This window comes from Convolutriloba macropyga, chromosome 14, assembly GCF_964194025.1.
Source record: "Convolutriloba macropyga chromosome 14, txConMacr16.3, whole genome shotgun sequence".
NCBI classification, from domain to species: Eukaryota; Metazoa; Xenacoelomorpha; order Acoela; family Convolutidae; genus Convolutriloba; species Convolutriloba macropyga.
In genome coordinates, this window is record NC_134481.1 from 35,286,390 (window position 1) to 35,303,180 (window position 16,791).

General features: G+C 40.0%; 3 protein-coding genes across 4 annotated transcripts in view; 2 read left to right on the forward strand and 1 right to left on the reverse strand.

Annotated features, from left to right (window-relative positions):
* LOC142353242 (sulfate transporter-like) overlaps positions 1-16,791 on the reverse strand; it is a 510,154-nt gene that overhangs the window by 256,880 nt on the left and 236,483 nt on the right. The gene's annotated exons all lie outside the window — the stretch shown is intronic.
* The window catches only part of LOC142353246 (uncharacterized), a 534,761-nt gene that overhangs the window by 126,538 nt on the left and 391,432 nt on the right, over positions 1-16,791 (forward strand). The window lies entirely within an intron of this gene.
* The window catches only part of LOC142353244 (putative Ras-related protein Rab-33), a 36,383-nt gene continuing 27,504 nt past the window's right edge, over positions 7,913-16,791 (forward strand). The window contains exon 1 of the mRNA XM_075405478.1: positions 7,913-8,013. Within this exon, the coding sequence (XP_075261593.1) occupies positions 7,924-8,013 (90 nt within the window). The 5' untranslated portion in view covers positions 7,913-7,923. The remainder of the gene's footprint in view (positions 8,014-16,791) is intronic.

Consider the following 16,791-nt stretch of genomic DNA (forward strand, 5'->3'; position numbering starts at 1 on the left):
GCAAAAACTACCAGATGCAGCTAGATGAAGGATGAAAAAATTGGGGAAAATTCAAATATCTTGCAAGGATGTGCAGCAATGGACCCAGGACGGAAGTAGCGTGTATTCCTGTTCCCTAGAAAAATTGATTAGAATAAATTAGTGCAAGATTTTTTAATATCTTCTATCACTAAACGGCATACGACGGAAATAGAAGTGAACCTTGTAGTTGCTTCATCAGAGTAGAAAGTCAAGTAGTGTTAGTGTTACTTTTTCCGAAATCAGTTTGGGTATTTTGAAAAATTGATCAAATAAGGACCGAATTTTCACTATTAGTAGTTTAAACCCTGCGTGATTTCTACTAAAAGTTTTTCAATTAGTAACGCATGCAAAAATCTATAATGTCTGACCTGGATGAGTGCAAATGATGGAATTTCATTTTTTTTCGAGAAGCTGAAATACGGAACCAAATTTTTAAATAGTTTTGACGTTTTAGCAAGTAAACATCGCATAAAAGATCTGTAAATTGTTTTTGTTGATTTCTTTATGTAGAGATCACCAAAGAGTCACTTTTCATGTTTCATGCGCTTGATAATAACTTTCTTTGTTTCATTTCTTTCACCTCTCCTAAATGACTTGTTGTCAACCATTCTGGAAGTAGGTTGCGTTAACTACGTAAAGTAAGAAATAATGCAAGCATCAGTGACAAAAGCGGTTCACTTTTTTTTCTAGTTGCTCAAAAGTAGTTGTTATGGACAGTAGTGACATGTATTTGGGAAAAGTTTGAAATGTTTTCTCTTATTGTCTATCCCGGGTCGAGTTGTCACCGCCATTCAACGCAAAATTATGTAAGATTAGCGGTGAATGTGGAAAATTTTGTAAAATAAGCGGTGAATGCGGTGAAATTACATAAATCAGGCGGTGAATGCGGTGAAAAAACTTTATCGCTTGGTAGCGGTGAAACTACATAATTTCACCGCTGAATTTAGCGGTGAAATTACAAATTCGCCGCTTCGAAAAAACTTGTCCAAATTATGTAAGACAAGCGGTTAATGCGGTGAAATTACATAAATTCACCGCTCAACTTAGTGGTGAACTTACATAAATTCAGAAAAAATGCTAAAATTGTGTGAGATCAGCAAAGAATGTGGTGAAATTATTGGAGAGTCAGGGAGGAATTGTTAGATTCACCCTCCCACTAAAACTACTCCTTAACCTTACATCTTTGTGACAATTTTTTCTAAGCGGTGAATTTATGTAATTTAACCACTAGAGTAAGAGGTGAAAATTCCACATATCCACGTTAAAATATGTAATTTCACCGCTAAAAATCGAAAATCCTACAAAAATTTACCCTGCATGTTTTACAGAAAGTAGAGTGAATATGATTTACATTCAAAACAAAAACTAGAAGTTAGTGAGGGATGGCGCAGTGGAAGAAGAAGTGGATGCCATGCGGGAGATGAGAGATTCGAACTCTCGTAAGGGCGGTAAAATTACATTTTTTAGCGATGAATTTTGGTGCATTTTTGTAAGATCACCACTTACTTCAGCGGTGAAATTATATAATTTCGTTGCATTCACCGCATTTCACCGCAAAATTCAATACAAATTTTGCGGTGAAAAAACTTTTCACGGCTTATCTTACAATTTTTTCTCGACCCGGGATGTCACCAACACTATTCATTAAATATGGGCCGTCAAAAATGCAGTCGTTTCCAGCTATATTTACAAAGAACAAGGAGGCTCGGTAATGTGCAATCGCACATAAGGTTCCGACTCTCTGTGATTGATGCACTAAATTGATGAGATATGCCAATATTGAGAAAGCGAGTTAAGACGAACAGCAAAAAAAAACAACAAACATTAATTGCATCAAAATTTTTTTGTCCGTTTTAAAAAGTAAAGCATTATATCGAAGTCAAAATAGCTTCAGATAAAGCTGAATTTAAACTAAATAACCTATATTTTAAGAGAAGAGATATGGAACGAGTCCATAACAAGGCTTGGTAACAATTGGACAAAAAAGAACAAAAACAGTAAAATTGAAAAATTCGCATAATTTTAAAAAAAACAATTATATTCAAAGTAAAGAAAACCATTAGAAATCAACAAACATCCCCTTGATTTACAATTGCCAATGCTTCCTCAAAAAAAGAAATAGAAATTGTCGGTATTAAATTTTTAATGCTGTTAAAAAGAACAACAAATAGACAATAAACAAAAATTCTATTTAACTTGTCAGAAAACACATTCGAAGCCGTAAAGCCATACTTTGGCCCGCAAACTATGTTCGATTGCACTTTTTTCTAACGCCAAAAATGTATTTTGAAACCTGTCAATAATGCAAAGGGGCAACAAATAGACAAAAAAAGAAAAAAAATCAAAATTATGAAATATATTTTTTTTCAAAAAAAAACAATATTACAAAATCAAATAATTAATTAGGTTAGTTTTTCTTCCAAAGGAAGTACAAGAGATCTGCAATTATTCAGAGTACGTCTTACGTCTACAAAAGAACGTCAAATTTGACAAAAAACAAAAATTAAAATTACTTTTTTTGTGAAAAACCCGTGTCGAAGCCAGTAAATTATTAAAAAATTCTTTAAAAACATTTGATTTTGTGACATCAATCTCTTTTTTGAAAACCTCCTATGGCAACAATAATGTTATATTCGACCTGTAATTTTTGAGACTGGGTAACAAACAGACAAAAAAGTACAAAATTGCGAAGTTGAATTGTTTTTTTTTGTTTTGGAAAACAATTGTTTTCAAAGTCATAAAAGCCATCAGCTATCTTTCAATATCAGACTATCGGCTCATCTAATTTTTATGAAGAGTCAATGAAATTAGTGAAATCGGGTCAATGCTAAGGAAATTTCATTCGACGAAAAACGAAAAAAAAAATAAAAACGTCAGTTAAAGACAAAATTAAAAAATTCAATAATTTCTTCGAGAAAGTAGTGTCGATGCCGTAAACTATTTTTTAAGGATTTTAATTTTAATATAATCAATTTGGCTTTCTTTAAATGCCAATAAGGCGATATATGATCAGTTAATTATGTGATAAGATGACAAATCGAGAAGACATGAAAAATCAAAAATGAATGCTTCGTTTTTGACATTCAACGAATAAAGTTAGCAAAAAACGGCAAACTTTTAATTACAGAGCACTCGCAACGAAAGTTAAATTAGAATTAGCCCCCTTTTGAGTCCACAAATTTTGTGTTAGTGGTGTTTGGATGTGCACTTCCTGCAATTTAAATCAAAGTAAACGAAAGGGACTTAATTCGTGCTGTTTTTTGATGAAAAAGTCTCAATTTTGTGAAATGTTGAGCCAAAATTTTTGACAAAAAAATTAAATGAAAACAGCCGACAATAGTTTTTGTCTTTAAAAATAAAATCAACAACACTTTCTTGAAAAAATTCAACAATCTTTAGCAAAATTGGCGAATTTTTAGTCAAAAATTCCGAAAAAAGTGAATAAAATCAACGGAATTCACTCTATTTTCTCAAAAGTTTAAACCTCGATAACTCCATGTAAAAAACGAAAATCGAACATATTCTACGCTAGACAGGCTTTCTAATGATACCACTCACAACTCTCTACGAGTAATATATCGATCGGCCAAAGTTGTCTGTCTCAAGGGACAATTTTGGCCGATCGATATATTAAAATTGTCTGTCTCAAGAGGGGTCGGAACAACAAAAAATTGGTAGTTTTGCGGTGCAATGTATATTTGTTATTTCATGATAGCATCTTAACTTTAACGATAGTCGCTTGCCATCCCGCTATGTCGCGATAAAACATGGTACAACTGTTAATAATTAGAGCGAAAATACAGCGAGGAAAAGCAAAACCATAAAATGACACTCTTGACACTGAGTTCAGCATCATCAACCGTATTCTGATTCCTCTAATCAAGGGTTATAAATTTGCCTCGAAACGTATAATTTGAGGTTTTGTAGACAACAGTAACAAGAGCGCAAATTAGTTTTTTGCGATTTTCTTTATTTTATACTTAAGATCTATTTCAGAAACCAAAAGTTCTTAAGAGCAATCACATCGATAAGTGATAATTAAAATAATCAAAATTTCTATAGTACTGTATTCAGATGAAAAATGTAGCGTGGTTTTAAAGATGAAAAACTTAAAAGTACCGATGTCGTAGTATTGTCATCTTCATTTTCAATCTGTGATTGAGGTTTGCAGCGTACGCATTAGAAAAATATATATTGGTAGCACTGATATGGAATAGAAAACATCTGTTAGGGTATATTGGAACGCTGGATACAACGTCGTACAAGATTTCGTACAAGTCTAAATGGTGTTCAAAATGTTTCTGTTCTATGAAACAACACGGCAATGAAAAAATGGCACAATTTAAAGCTGCGTTTTTTCTCTGGAAGCAATCATCTTAATGGCAGCAGAAGTGTGTACGAGAGAGAGAGAGAGGGAGGGAGAGAGAGAGAGAGAGAGAGAGATAGAGAGAGAGAGAGAGAAGAGAGAGAGAGAGAGAGAGAGAGAGAGAGAGAGAGAGAGAGAGAGAGAGAGAGAGAGAGAGAGGGCAAAAAGGCACAAAGTTTTCCTTGTCACATGCGACAAAAAGAGGTTGACTGCTAAACAATTCAAACAAGATCGAAGAGTATTTGGTCAATAATTGAACTGTCGGCTCCGTCTTTATTTTCAGATCATATTCAATGAGGACAGGGATCTTGATTTTTATCACCCACTGCACCAAACCACGAAAAAAAAGCCATTCTAAAGGACGCTTCCCCCTAGTTTTTCTAAATTCCTGGCAGGAAATTTTCCAGGTTCCACGATGCAGATTTACATTTGTTAGAATTAATTTATGATACTGTATAGTTTCGTAACAACTTTATTGGGATATCCGGTATGCCAATGGGAGTTACCAGATTGAACACAAGCTGCTTTAAAACATTTATCTAGTCATTTCTATAGTACCGTATTCAGATGAAAAATGTAGCGTGGTTTTAAAGATGTAAAACTTTAAAGTACCGATGTCGTAGTATTGTCATCTTCATTTTCAATCTGTGATTGAGGTTTGCAGCGTACGCATTAGAAAAATATATATTGGTAGCACTGATATGGAATAGAAAACATCTGTTAGGGTATATTGGAACGCTGGATACAACGTCGTACAAGATTTCGTACAAGTCTAAATGGTGTTCAAAATGTTTCTGTTCTATGAAACAACACGGCAATGAAAAAATGGCACAATTTAAAGCTGCGTTTTTTCTCTGGAAGCAATCATCTTAATGGCAGCAGAAGTGTGTGCGAGAGAGAGAGAGAGAGAGAGAGGGAGAGAGAGAGAGAGAGAGAGATAGAGAGAGAGAGAGAAGAGAGAGAGAGAGAGAGAGAGAGAGAGAGAGAGAGAGGGCAAAAAGGCACAAGGTTTTCCTTGTCACATGCAACAAAAAGAGGTTGACTGCTAAACAATTCAAACAAGATCGAAGAGTATTTGGTCAATAATTGAACTGTCGGCTCCGTCTTTTTTTTCAGATCATATTCAATGAGGACAGGGATCTTGATTTTTATCACCCACTGCACGAAACCACGAAAAAAGCCATTCTAAAGGACGCTTCCCCCTAGTTTTTCTAGATTCCTGGCAGGAAATTTTCCAGGTTCCACGATGCAGATTTACATTTTTTAAAATTAATTTATGATACTGTATAGTTTCGTAAAAATTTTATTGGGATATCTGGTATGCCAATGGGAGTTACCAGATTGAACACGAGCTGCTTTAAAACATTTATCTAGTCATTTCTTTAATAATAAGAGCACGTCCAGGCTTCAAGTTACTGGACAAAATAGTCAAATTTCATCTTTCAATTTTGCTGTTTTTTTGTTTTTTGATTATCATAAATTTTTTGAAGGCTGCAATGAAATCAGCAACATGCTGAAAGGGCAAAAGGGGCATCAAGGGGTCTCTGAGGCAACAGCTGACTGAAAATGATTGCCATCTTCTTTCATTTGTCCCTGAAACATTACACTAAAATTTCGTCAATATCATATACACAGTCATTGGCACATTTTTTCTCCAATTCGTCCAGGTGTTGTCTCCATGATTTTTCCCAGTGGCCAAATTCCGCTGGGTGCTTTGTCTTTCAACACTCAAACCATCTCTTCCACCTTGAGGAGCTGATTCTTGCTGTTTGTTTTTTTGATTGTCTGTTAAGGGTGAGCAGACACTCTTTCACCAACCGTCGCCATAAATTGTTCATCAGCTTCTGACTAAAATTACGCTCGCAGGTTGCTCGTCTTCAAGTTATCCTGGTGGCAAAATATTGGAGGAATGCTGCATAAAATATTGTTTGAATTCGAGGATTCCTCGTTGTCAGGTTGCTGTGAAACGCTAATCATCGATCTCGAGTTGGATAATTACTCTATTTGCAGAATGATTGTAAAGAAGTTTTCAAAAAAAATCTCTTCGGTCCTCAAAGGAAAAGGATTGTTTTTTTGGCGTTGTCGATTCACCGTTTCCAGACGCCGCCAAAATTAGCCACCGACATAGAATGAATTTCCACGCTGGATTGCCAATTGCCAAAACTTTAAAGCTGTCATTGTCCAAGTTTTGACATTTATCTTCAGTTCCTCAGAACATTTTTCTTGGGCGATTTCTTCGAAATTCAGGAAATGTTGTACATTTTTTTCAGTATTGAGTTAAAAAATGAAGTTCCGTGGTTACTTTGAAAAAAGAAGAGTCTCAAAAAATTTTTTGTATACTTGTCATTTGTTTTTCTCAATCATTGATCAGTAACGTTTCTAATTCTTTTTGTTTTCTTTTTGTTTGTGTTATAAGCTGAAACATGTGCCTTCTCCTTCCAAATTTAAAAAAGTCAATTTTCGTTTGAAAATCTTTCAGTAGTTCTTTAGACATCCTATATCCTCTCACTTGTTTGGACTCTCCAAGACTATAGGAGCTAAATTGTTTGAAACATTTTGAGATAATTATGGAAAAAATTAAAAAGTGCAATTTGCGCTTCTTTGTTGGTACATGTTCCTGCAACCTATTGATGCAATTCTTTGATTTAGTTCAACTCTTGAAAATGTTTGATATCTGTGTAAATGAATTGTGCTATAGTTTTTCCATTATTGAAATTTGAAGTTACATAGAATTTTTGTGGAAAATGATCAGCTCCATACGTTTAGTTTCATTTTATTGCATAAAATTTTTTTTGTGGTTAAGCAGTGGTTAATTAGAGTTTCACTGTTAATATATGCCCAAGTTGGTTCATTTATTTGCTAGGTCGTGCAAAATATCGGAAGCAAACTCTGTTGAACGTTGTCTTTCTTTTTGTTGAAACTAGTTTTGAAGACCATGTTTTATCATGTTTTCTATCAAGTAGAAACAAAATACATCTCAATGAGATTCTTCAAATTATTATTTAGTTAACGAAATTGTTTTAACTCTTTTTGTATAAAGAACACAAAAAATTAAAAATTGTAAATAAAAATTTGAAATAATTTTCAAAAATTGTCAAATAAAACTTAATAATTTAAGATTTGGTTATTTTTTACCATTATTTACTCGCGGGAGGGGGGCAATAATATAAAAAAAATTGCAAATTGCAAAGCTCAAATTTTTAATTTAGATTTATGCGATTAGCTCAGAAGCAATTTACTTCAAATAGTAAGATCAAACAGTACATATGCGTCTAACCAATATACGCATTTTCTATTCAATTAACTCTTTTGATTAATATATTACGCGTTCGTTTCAACAATGTTAACGAACTAAACATACATTCTTACAATCTAAATTTTGCAAAATGAAAAAATAAGATTCGTTTACGAACGCAAGAAATGGGGTATCTATAGAAAAATCGACCATTTATAATTGAAAGTAGTAGTAAAATTTTTGTACATTTTCTCCATTAAAGATTTTTTCTCATTGGTGTCATTGTTGTTATAATCTTATTATGGAGGACGATATTTCCTACTCCAGTCAATGCTGTGATTATCAGTTTTGTGTCAAGGCCCTGGCTGTGATCGCAACCGGCAGATACGAAGTAAGTTCAAATCACCACTTTCCTAACCTTAAGATAAAAAATTCTTTGTGAATCTTTAAGTTAAATTTTACGAAAAAATGCAACAAAAATGATATCAAACACTTATGTGCAAACTTTAAGATTGTCAGATACAAAAATGCCAGGTTTTCGTGTAAAGGTGTAAAACCACTCTTTCGTTAAGGATTCAATTCATAAACGATATAAGCAAAACAACGTATAAGCATTGGCAGCAACGTATTATAGTCAGTCTGTAACTCATCGATCATAGCATCATTAGCGTATTAAGATTACGACGATCATAGCAACAAGTGGTTTTTTAGACGGCAATTTTTGATGCTCATTTGGCCGGTATTTTGTCTAATAACGCATTAGTTCAATGCCAGTCACCATTTTGTACCAATGAATTCAAAAAGCCGAAAAATATTGAGCCGAATCATGTCTTATTTGATAGGTCTTATGATTAGATTTACTTGAAATTATGTTAATTGCACTTTTTCCGAGCTTTGTAGGTAAATTGGAACGATTTCTATGCGTATTTAAATACTCGATTCTGATTGGCCAAGAAAAATGACGCATTTTGGTATATTACTCGTTTTACTCAGTAACATCCTCCGGCCCAGAAGAAGATGTTGGGAGAATCGGTACTAATTTTACAAGCGGGCGAACGAGCGATCCGGAGGACGTGCGCAATACGGCGGAGCGTGCGACGCTGTCGGAACCGTAACGAAGTTCAGTGATCCGAGCAGTGGGGTAGTAACCCCTTGGGTTGGTCTCTTCAACTACCCAAACCAAATCACCGGTCTTAAGGTGATGCTCGGCAGGCGTCTGCCACTTGGAACGTCGGTTCAGCGCCGGTACGTATTCTTTGATCCAACGAGACCAAATAGCGTTAGCGTAAGACTGCGCGCGGGCGTAACGTTTACGGTGATCAAACTCATCTGCGCCAATGATGGACGGGAGACAACGTGCTTGGTTACCGAGGAGAAAGTGGTTAGGTGTTAATGCGCCTAAGTCGGACGGGTCGGCGCTTACGGGCGTTAACGGACGTGAATTAAGTGCATGTTCGACCAGACAAAAAGTGGTACTTAAAACCTCATCTGTGAGGCGACGTGTTCCAAGGATTGTGTAAAGTACGCGCTTGAAACTACGTACTAGCCTCTCCCAGATGCCACCTTGGTGTGGCGCACTGGGCGGATTGAACCTCCACTTGATGCCTTTGTGGGCAAGTTCCACAGCGATGTTGATGGTGTTCCACTTTTCGATGTTCTCGCGTAGTTCTTTTTCCGCGCCAACAAAGTTAGTGCCATTGTCTGACCAAATAATGGCCGGTGTACCCCGACGGGAGACGAACCGCTCCACTCCCATTACACACGAACTGGCGTCCATGGACGGAACGATTTCAACATGAACGGCACGAGTAGTTAAGCATGTGAAGAGGAAACCCCACCTCTTCTCGGTAGTCCGACGTACAGTAACGTAAAATGGGCCGAAGTAGTCGACCCCGGTGTTCGTGAAGGGAGGAGACTGGTATGCGAGTCTTTCTACTGGGAGGTCAGCCATGATGGGTTGAATAGTGGCAGCGCGGAACATCCTGCACGTAAGGCAGTTAGATTTAATGGAACGTAGTGAGGAACGTAATTTAAGGATGGTATAACGTTCTTGTACTTTTGCCCGCAGGTAATCAATACCCTGATGATGATGTTTAACGTGCGTGTGCCTGAGGAACAACTTTACAAATGCATGGCGTGCGTCCAGGACGATAGGATGTTTTACATCAAAGTCAACTTCGACCAACCGCTTGATGCGGCCTGCCGATCGGATTAGACGATTTGGCCCAATAAAGGGAGAAAACGGGGCAATACGGCTACTCCGTTTAACGGGTTTGTTTTCGAGAAGATCTTTTCTCTCTGCATTGAATGACTCCCCTTGCACAAGATACTGGAGATGACGCTCGGCTTTGTCGAGTTCCGTGGGGTCTATGATGCTACCGTCGGCATTACGGTAACATTCGTGAGAAGGTAACAAGCGGAGTGCGTACGCTGTTATCCGTAGCAACTTCTGATAAGAACTGTACTTATCGAAGGGAATTAGTTGCGGGGGCGGTTCCTTAGTTGACTTGGTTACAGATACGGCCAATGATGTATTGGTTTCGTCAGTTTCCTTAGTTACTATACCAAGTTTGATGTTATTAACTACTTCAGTGCTTGGTTCGAACGGGAATTGCTTGGTTCTCAGGAAATCTGGACCTCTCACCCAGCTACTTGATTGCAATATCTCAGCAGACATACCACGAGTGCCGGCATCTGCCGGATTATCGCTTGAGGCAACGTGGTTCCATTCGTCAACGCTAGTGTGTTCCAAGATTTCGCAAACACGGTTTGCAATAAATATTGGGTGCTTCGTTGCAGAGTTAAGCCATTGCAAGACAGTAGTGCTGTCGGTCCACATGAAAACCCTGTTGACTTTTACTGTGAGAGCTCGACATATATCTTGTTTCAATCGAGCGGCCAGTAGCGCTGCCTGTAATTCCAGCTTTGGAACAGTCATGACCTTCATAGGTGCTACGCGAGCTTTACCCAGGACAAACGCAAGCTCCGTTTGGGGCCCACTCGAAGTAGTTACTCGAGCCCGGAGAAATGCAACGGCACTGAAAACTTCTTGTGAACTATCGCCAAACATGTGTAGTTCCAGGTGTTCAGAGTTTCCGGAAAAGTAGCTCCTTGGTATAGTGATTGCTGCAAGCTTGGGTAGTTCTACACTCCATTCGAGGAACCTTTCAACAGTGTCTTTTGGTAATTCTTCATCCCAGTGCTGCCCGCTGACACGCCAGATGTCCTTTAGTAACAATCGGGCACCGACAGTAAATGGTGCCACTAGGCCGATTGGATCAAACACCTTAGACACTAGGCTCAATACCAAGCGTTGTGTTAAAGACTTAGTTACTGTGCTGGAGGTACCCCGACTCACAACTAGGGTATCATTGTTGTGATCCCATTTCAACCCAAGCACGTGCGAAGATTCCTCCTTAGATGAGGCAATTACTTTTGGTTCGGTGGACTGAGGTGACCCATCAATTCGATCAGCCAGATTTGGTACATTGCTTACAAACTTAGTAAGCTTGAACCCACCGAGATGGAGAAGATGCACCAACTCCTTCGATCTTTTGACAGCCCTCTCAGGTGACTCCACCGAATCCAAGTAATCGTCCATGTAGAAGTTTTCTAGTACGGCTTTGGTTGCTTCCGGGTACTGACTGACATTGTCTCGGGCCGTGCGTTGCAGTGCATAGTTAGCGCATGTGGGCGAATCTTTAGCCCCGAATATATGGCGCGTGTATTGATACACTACAACATTTGTTGTGGGGTCCTCCCGCCACAAAAAACGCAGTGATGGCTGGTCACAGTCAAGGACACCCACTTGGAGGAACATACCCTCAATATCTGCGGACACGGCGAATTTATGTTGACGGAACCTGAGTAGTACGTGGATTAGGTTTTGGAGCAGGTCGGGGCCAGTGAGCAAAGATTTATTCAAGGAAGTACCGTGGAACTTTGCTGCACCATTTAATACCCTACGCACTTTCCCCGGTTTGTTCGGATTGATTACGGGATGATGTGGTAGGTACCACTCTTTATTCGACCGCTGCTCAACCTTGTGAGCATCAGGGACTGTTTTCAAGTAACCTTTTTCCAAGTCTTCACGGATGGTATTAGAATAATTTTCTTTCAATGACGTATCTCTCGAGAGCCGCTTTTCGAGAGACTTGAGCTGTACCAGTGATGAAAAGTAGTTATTCGGGAGCTGGATGTTGTCATCAGCCCATAACATACCGACATCGTATCTTTGGCCGTTATGAAAAGTTGTTGATTCAAGTATTTCCTGCGCGCGAGCATCCGCTGCGGATCGTGGGTCAACTTGCTTGAACGCGCCGTACGATTCCATATCATACCAAGATTTAACCTGACAAGCTAATTCAAAATCCTGTTCAATATTGGCTTTGAAACACGTGGAGACTAAACTTGAGCTTGACGGGAGTGGGCCACTTAAAACCCAACCTATGGGCAAGCGGACAGCGAATGGTGAGCACTTTTCGTCGGCTGAAAAATACTCTAACGGGCGGATGGCATGGTAGACATCCTGTCCAAGTATCATCTCAATTTCTCCATAGCTATATCTTACTGGATCTAGAACTGCCAAATGTGGGTACGTTTCTTGCATGGACTTCACGTCAATGATGTCGGAACCTACGTTTAATGTTTCCCTCACGTAGGGACGTACAGTAAATGCTTCAAAGTCTTGATCTTTGTGAGGTGTCACAGTCAATTGAACCACCTTTGTGTCTATGAGTTCTTCCGTGTTTATACCCTTGACGGTCAGTTTTAATGCGGTACCCTGCAAACCGAGTCTAGCTGCGAGACTATCGGACACCCAAGAGTTACTGCAAGCGGTATCGCATAAAACCAACGCCGTAGTACTAGTACCAGAAGAATTAGTAACTTTCAGTTCCGTGATCTGAAGGAGGCCTTTGACATCCGTCACGGAAGACAAAGTGGTTGTTTTGCTTGGTTGCGGTTGACCAGTAGATGGCCTACTTGTACCTGCGTTCGACTTCGAAGTATCGATGTTGTTGTTTGTTGAGGGTTTAGCTGGAAAAACCCTTTCAGCTCCATGAAGTAAGGTGTTATGGGAGCTGTTGCAACCATCTTTCCTACACTTACGGGGACTTGGGCATTGCTTAAACATGTGTTTATCACGCAAACAAGAGAAACAGAGCTTTGCCTCAGCCACGACCTTGGCTCTCTGCGTGGGGGTCTTTTCCTTAAAGACACGGCATTCCCACAACCGGTGGCTGCCTTTGCATACAATGCAACTAGAGAATGATGTTGACGGAGACCTCTGTTGCGGCTTAAGGTTACTCTTCTGTTGCGTATTTGCAGCAAATGCCTTTGAAGCAACTTTTGATCTGGTTACTGAGTTGTTGGTATCCTCAGTCCTTGCTTTAGGTGCGGTAGTCTTCATTAAATCGTGCGCTTCGGCCTTCTCTTTTAACCAATCGTTGAAATCAAGAAGAGTAGGTTTCACCCAATGCTTTTTGACCGTGAAGAGTGACCATGACTCCTTCATATTGGGTGGTAGCTTCTGTACGGCGGTGTTGAGAAGCGCAGCACTCTTTAAATCCGAATCGTATGACAGCGATTTAAATACCCCGACAAGACTTGAAATGCACCCCGAGTAATTAATGATGTTATCGCTATTGTGCATCTTCAATGGTGGAAAGCTGTTGAGTTTGTCTAAATGTGCACTTACGACCGCCTGTGGTTGGCCAAATTTACGTTCCAAGGTCCTCAGTGCGTCTTTGTACATTGCGCCGCAGTAGGCAAACTCAGCTATAGCTGTTTTAGCTTTACCTGTTACGAGGGTCTTAAGGTATGTCAATTTTACATCATCAGTTAGGGACTGAGAGTCAATTGCGCTTTTGTATTGACCATACCATTCGTGCCACTGTAGAGGATCCCCATTGTATTGGGACAACTTCCATTCGGGTAGTGGGTCATTCCTCTTGCTAGTTAAGGCATCAGTGAATGCCTTAATCAAGCTTGCATTTTCAGATGCTGGCGCTGGAGGCGTGGGATGCGCTGGGCCACTCCAGCACAAAGGTATCGGAGCAGTATGCCCGTATGTTGGATGTATAACCGGCGTGACGAAAGGTGGCGCGATGTTAGTAGTTGTACTAAAGGGGTTGACAGGGACGCTACAAGTTGCTGCGTAGTTGCTATTTGGATTATGTTGTGTACTCATTTGCAAGATGGGATGGCTGATGGTGGGGTTAGCTGTGCTTGGGGGTAGGCTCTGTTGAACGTTGTTGAAGACGGTTGCATTTTTTTCTGGTTTGTTTACGTTTGGGGGAGCATTCTGAGGAAAACGCCACAAATTTAAATCGGGGTTACGGTTAAGGGGACGTTTGGGTGCGGTAGGATACGGTACCAGGCGGGCTTGAGATGGATGGACAATGTTTTGTTGTGGAATGTTGGGGACGGGTAAGTATGCTGTTGCGCTCGCTGGAGTGGGCGACGGAACCATGGGAGGCTGAGGGTTATATAATTGTTGAGGCGGGAATACGGGAGGCGGGTTCACGAGTGGGTTAAGAGGTGGAGGGACTTTATGCGGGGAATGGGCAATAGGGACTTGTGTTTGGTGTGGAATGTTACTTTGAGTTAGATTCTGTTGTTGTTGAACATGAGGCATTGACATATGTAATTGGCAAGGCACACTGGAGCTTTTCGGACCCAAGAACTGATTTACTTGTGGGTTTGTTGAAAATTCAGGTACAAAAATGGAGTTCGTTGGTGCCATAACGGGTGTCGGTGGCCGGGGAGGTTGCATAGGTGGTTGAGGTGGTGGGAGTGCAACATTTTGTACGTCGACTGGTACTTGGTTCACTTCACCACTGCCTGAGGGACTATGTGCCCTTTGATCAATGAGTGATTGCTGCAGTTGAGCCTGGAGATATTCCCGATACAAAGCTTCCTGCTGGGCAACAGAAATTGCAACTCCTGGCCGTGTGTACTGAGAAAGCATTTCAAGATGATGTAAGTTATCGGCAACATTACTTGGGTTTTCTGGAGGATTACTAGGGGAGGTATCTTTAACAGGAGGGTCGGCGGTTGCTGAACCAGGACGAGAAAAGTTTAACTCACTTGAATTACCTGCGGGAAACGAATTTACCCAATCCTGAACAAGTCCCTGACTTCTATCTGATCCCCTATCTTTAAACAAATTCAGTTCACTTGAGTGGTGACTAAACAATGAATGATTATCCATTAAATCAGCCTCATCTAATTTAGCTGCTGCAACACGCTGGCGGTGGTCTTCCTCCAATTCTTGAAGTGCCATCTGTTCCATTTGTATTTCAAGCTCCTTTTTTCTCATGGCAATTTCGTGTTTTTGTTTAGCGAGGCGCATGGCAGCTTGTTCTTGTTTCTCGGCCTCTTCGCGTTTTAGTTTTGCCATGAGAAATTCATGTTTACGCTGGCTAGACATTGATGATGTTGTTCGGCGTGAACTTCTCTTAGATTGGCCTTGAGGATTAACGCCCTCACATACGGTGGCTCGGTCAGCAACTGAGTCAATATAGCTTCTAGCCGCAAGCAAGAATTTATCATTGTTCTTGGTTTTATCATCCAACCATTGCTCAAGGACAGGGTAAATTGAATCTGGGTTCTCCGCTTTACTGGCCAAGTCAAATAGTTCTTCATTCTTCTCCACCAGTTTACTGAAGAGATCCTTCAACCTAGTAACCAAGCGTTCAACTTTAACCCTCCTGTCTTGACGATCTATGGCATCTGTGATATCCTTATGGATGTTACATAGCTCAGATTCTAGATTAGATCTTGCATTAAAGAGCTTTTTCAATTTCTCCTGCTGTTCGGCCATGATATTGAAATGGCTAGTTTATCAATGTAGAGTAACTTTCAACCAAACACGTGGAATGCGGGTTATACCGAACCCAAATGACGACGACTTGATAATCAAGACGTCGAAGAGCAGAAAAGAAGTTACCGAGTAATGAATTACTCGGCGAAAGTAAGTAAGAAGACGAATCACGACGAAACGGGAAACGAAGCGGACGGGGCGGGAAGGACGGGCGAACGGCGCGCAACGCAACAGTGAACGGAACGGAACTGGCGAAAACGCGGGTGGTAAACGGGCGACGCAACGGACGGGACGGAAACGCTGAACGAGCCTCGCACGAAGAAACGTGAGACGAGACGGACACAACGGAGGCGTTGAGCGAGTAGCGCGCAACGAAACGGAAAGGCGGGTCGGAACGGGCGGGAGACGATTACACAGCGAGCGGGGAGGTCGGGAACCACTATGCTAGCAGACCACAGCAACAAACTCAACCAAACAAACTAGCCGTAACTCCAGAACAAACTTAAGTCACACCCTAGGATGGAGGAGAGATGCTACTGCACGAGGCAAACTAGCACAAGTCATTATGGGGCTTAATATATACAAATAACGAACTAATTTACGGCAAAGCAGTAGTATACTAAATGGATGAAAAGAGCAAGAAATTTACTAGCCGTAACTCCAGAATAAACTTAAGTCACACCCTAGCAATATTCAAACCTAAACAACCAGTCAGCATACCGACAATATTAAACAAACTACAGCAAAAATTAAGTAATATGCAGCGCTTTTGTAGTCTATGAAAGCTGGAAAAGTTAAAAAACAATCTAGCCGTAACTCCAGAATAAACTTAAGTCACACCCTAGAAGGCAAAAACCTAAACCAACTAACAATCATACAGTTACACGCAAACATACAGCAGCAAAAATCAATATACTACAACAGAGGTGCTAGTAAATTAGTAAGTTGGGAAAGTCCAGGAACCACCTAGCCGTAACTCTAGAACAAACTTAAGTCACACCCTAGAAAGCAACAAGACCAAAGCAACTAACCAGCATACTAGCATAATCAACATACTGCAACAAAAACACAACATACTTCATCATATATGAAAACATACTACATCAAAAACAGGAAAAAATAACGGAAGAAAACGAAAAGCGAAGTTTTGGGAGAGCGGCGTTATCGAAAGAAAAACGGAAAACGGAGAATTGTAAAGTAAAGAACGAAAAGAACGCGGACGAAAAACGGTATATAAACGAGCGACGAGAAAAATTATGGGAATTCGATAATTTTTTTGTAGGCCGGAGGTTGTGAAAATTTTCACAACTTTTTCTGTGTAAAGAGTTTCACTCAATTAACGAG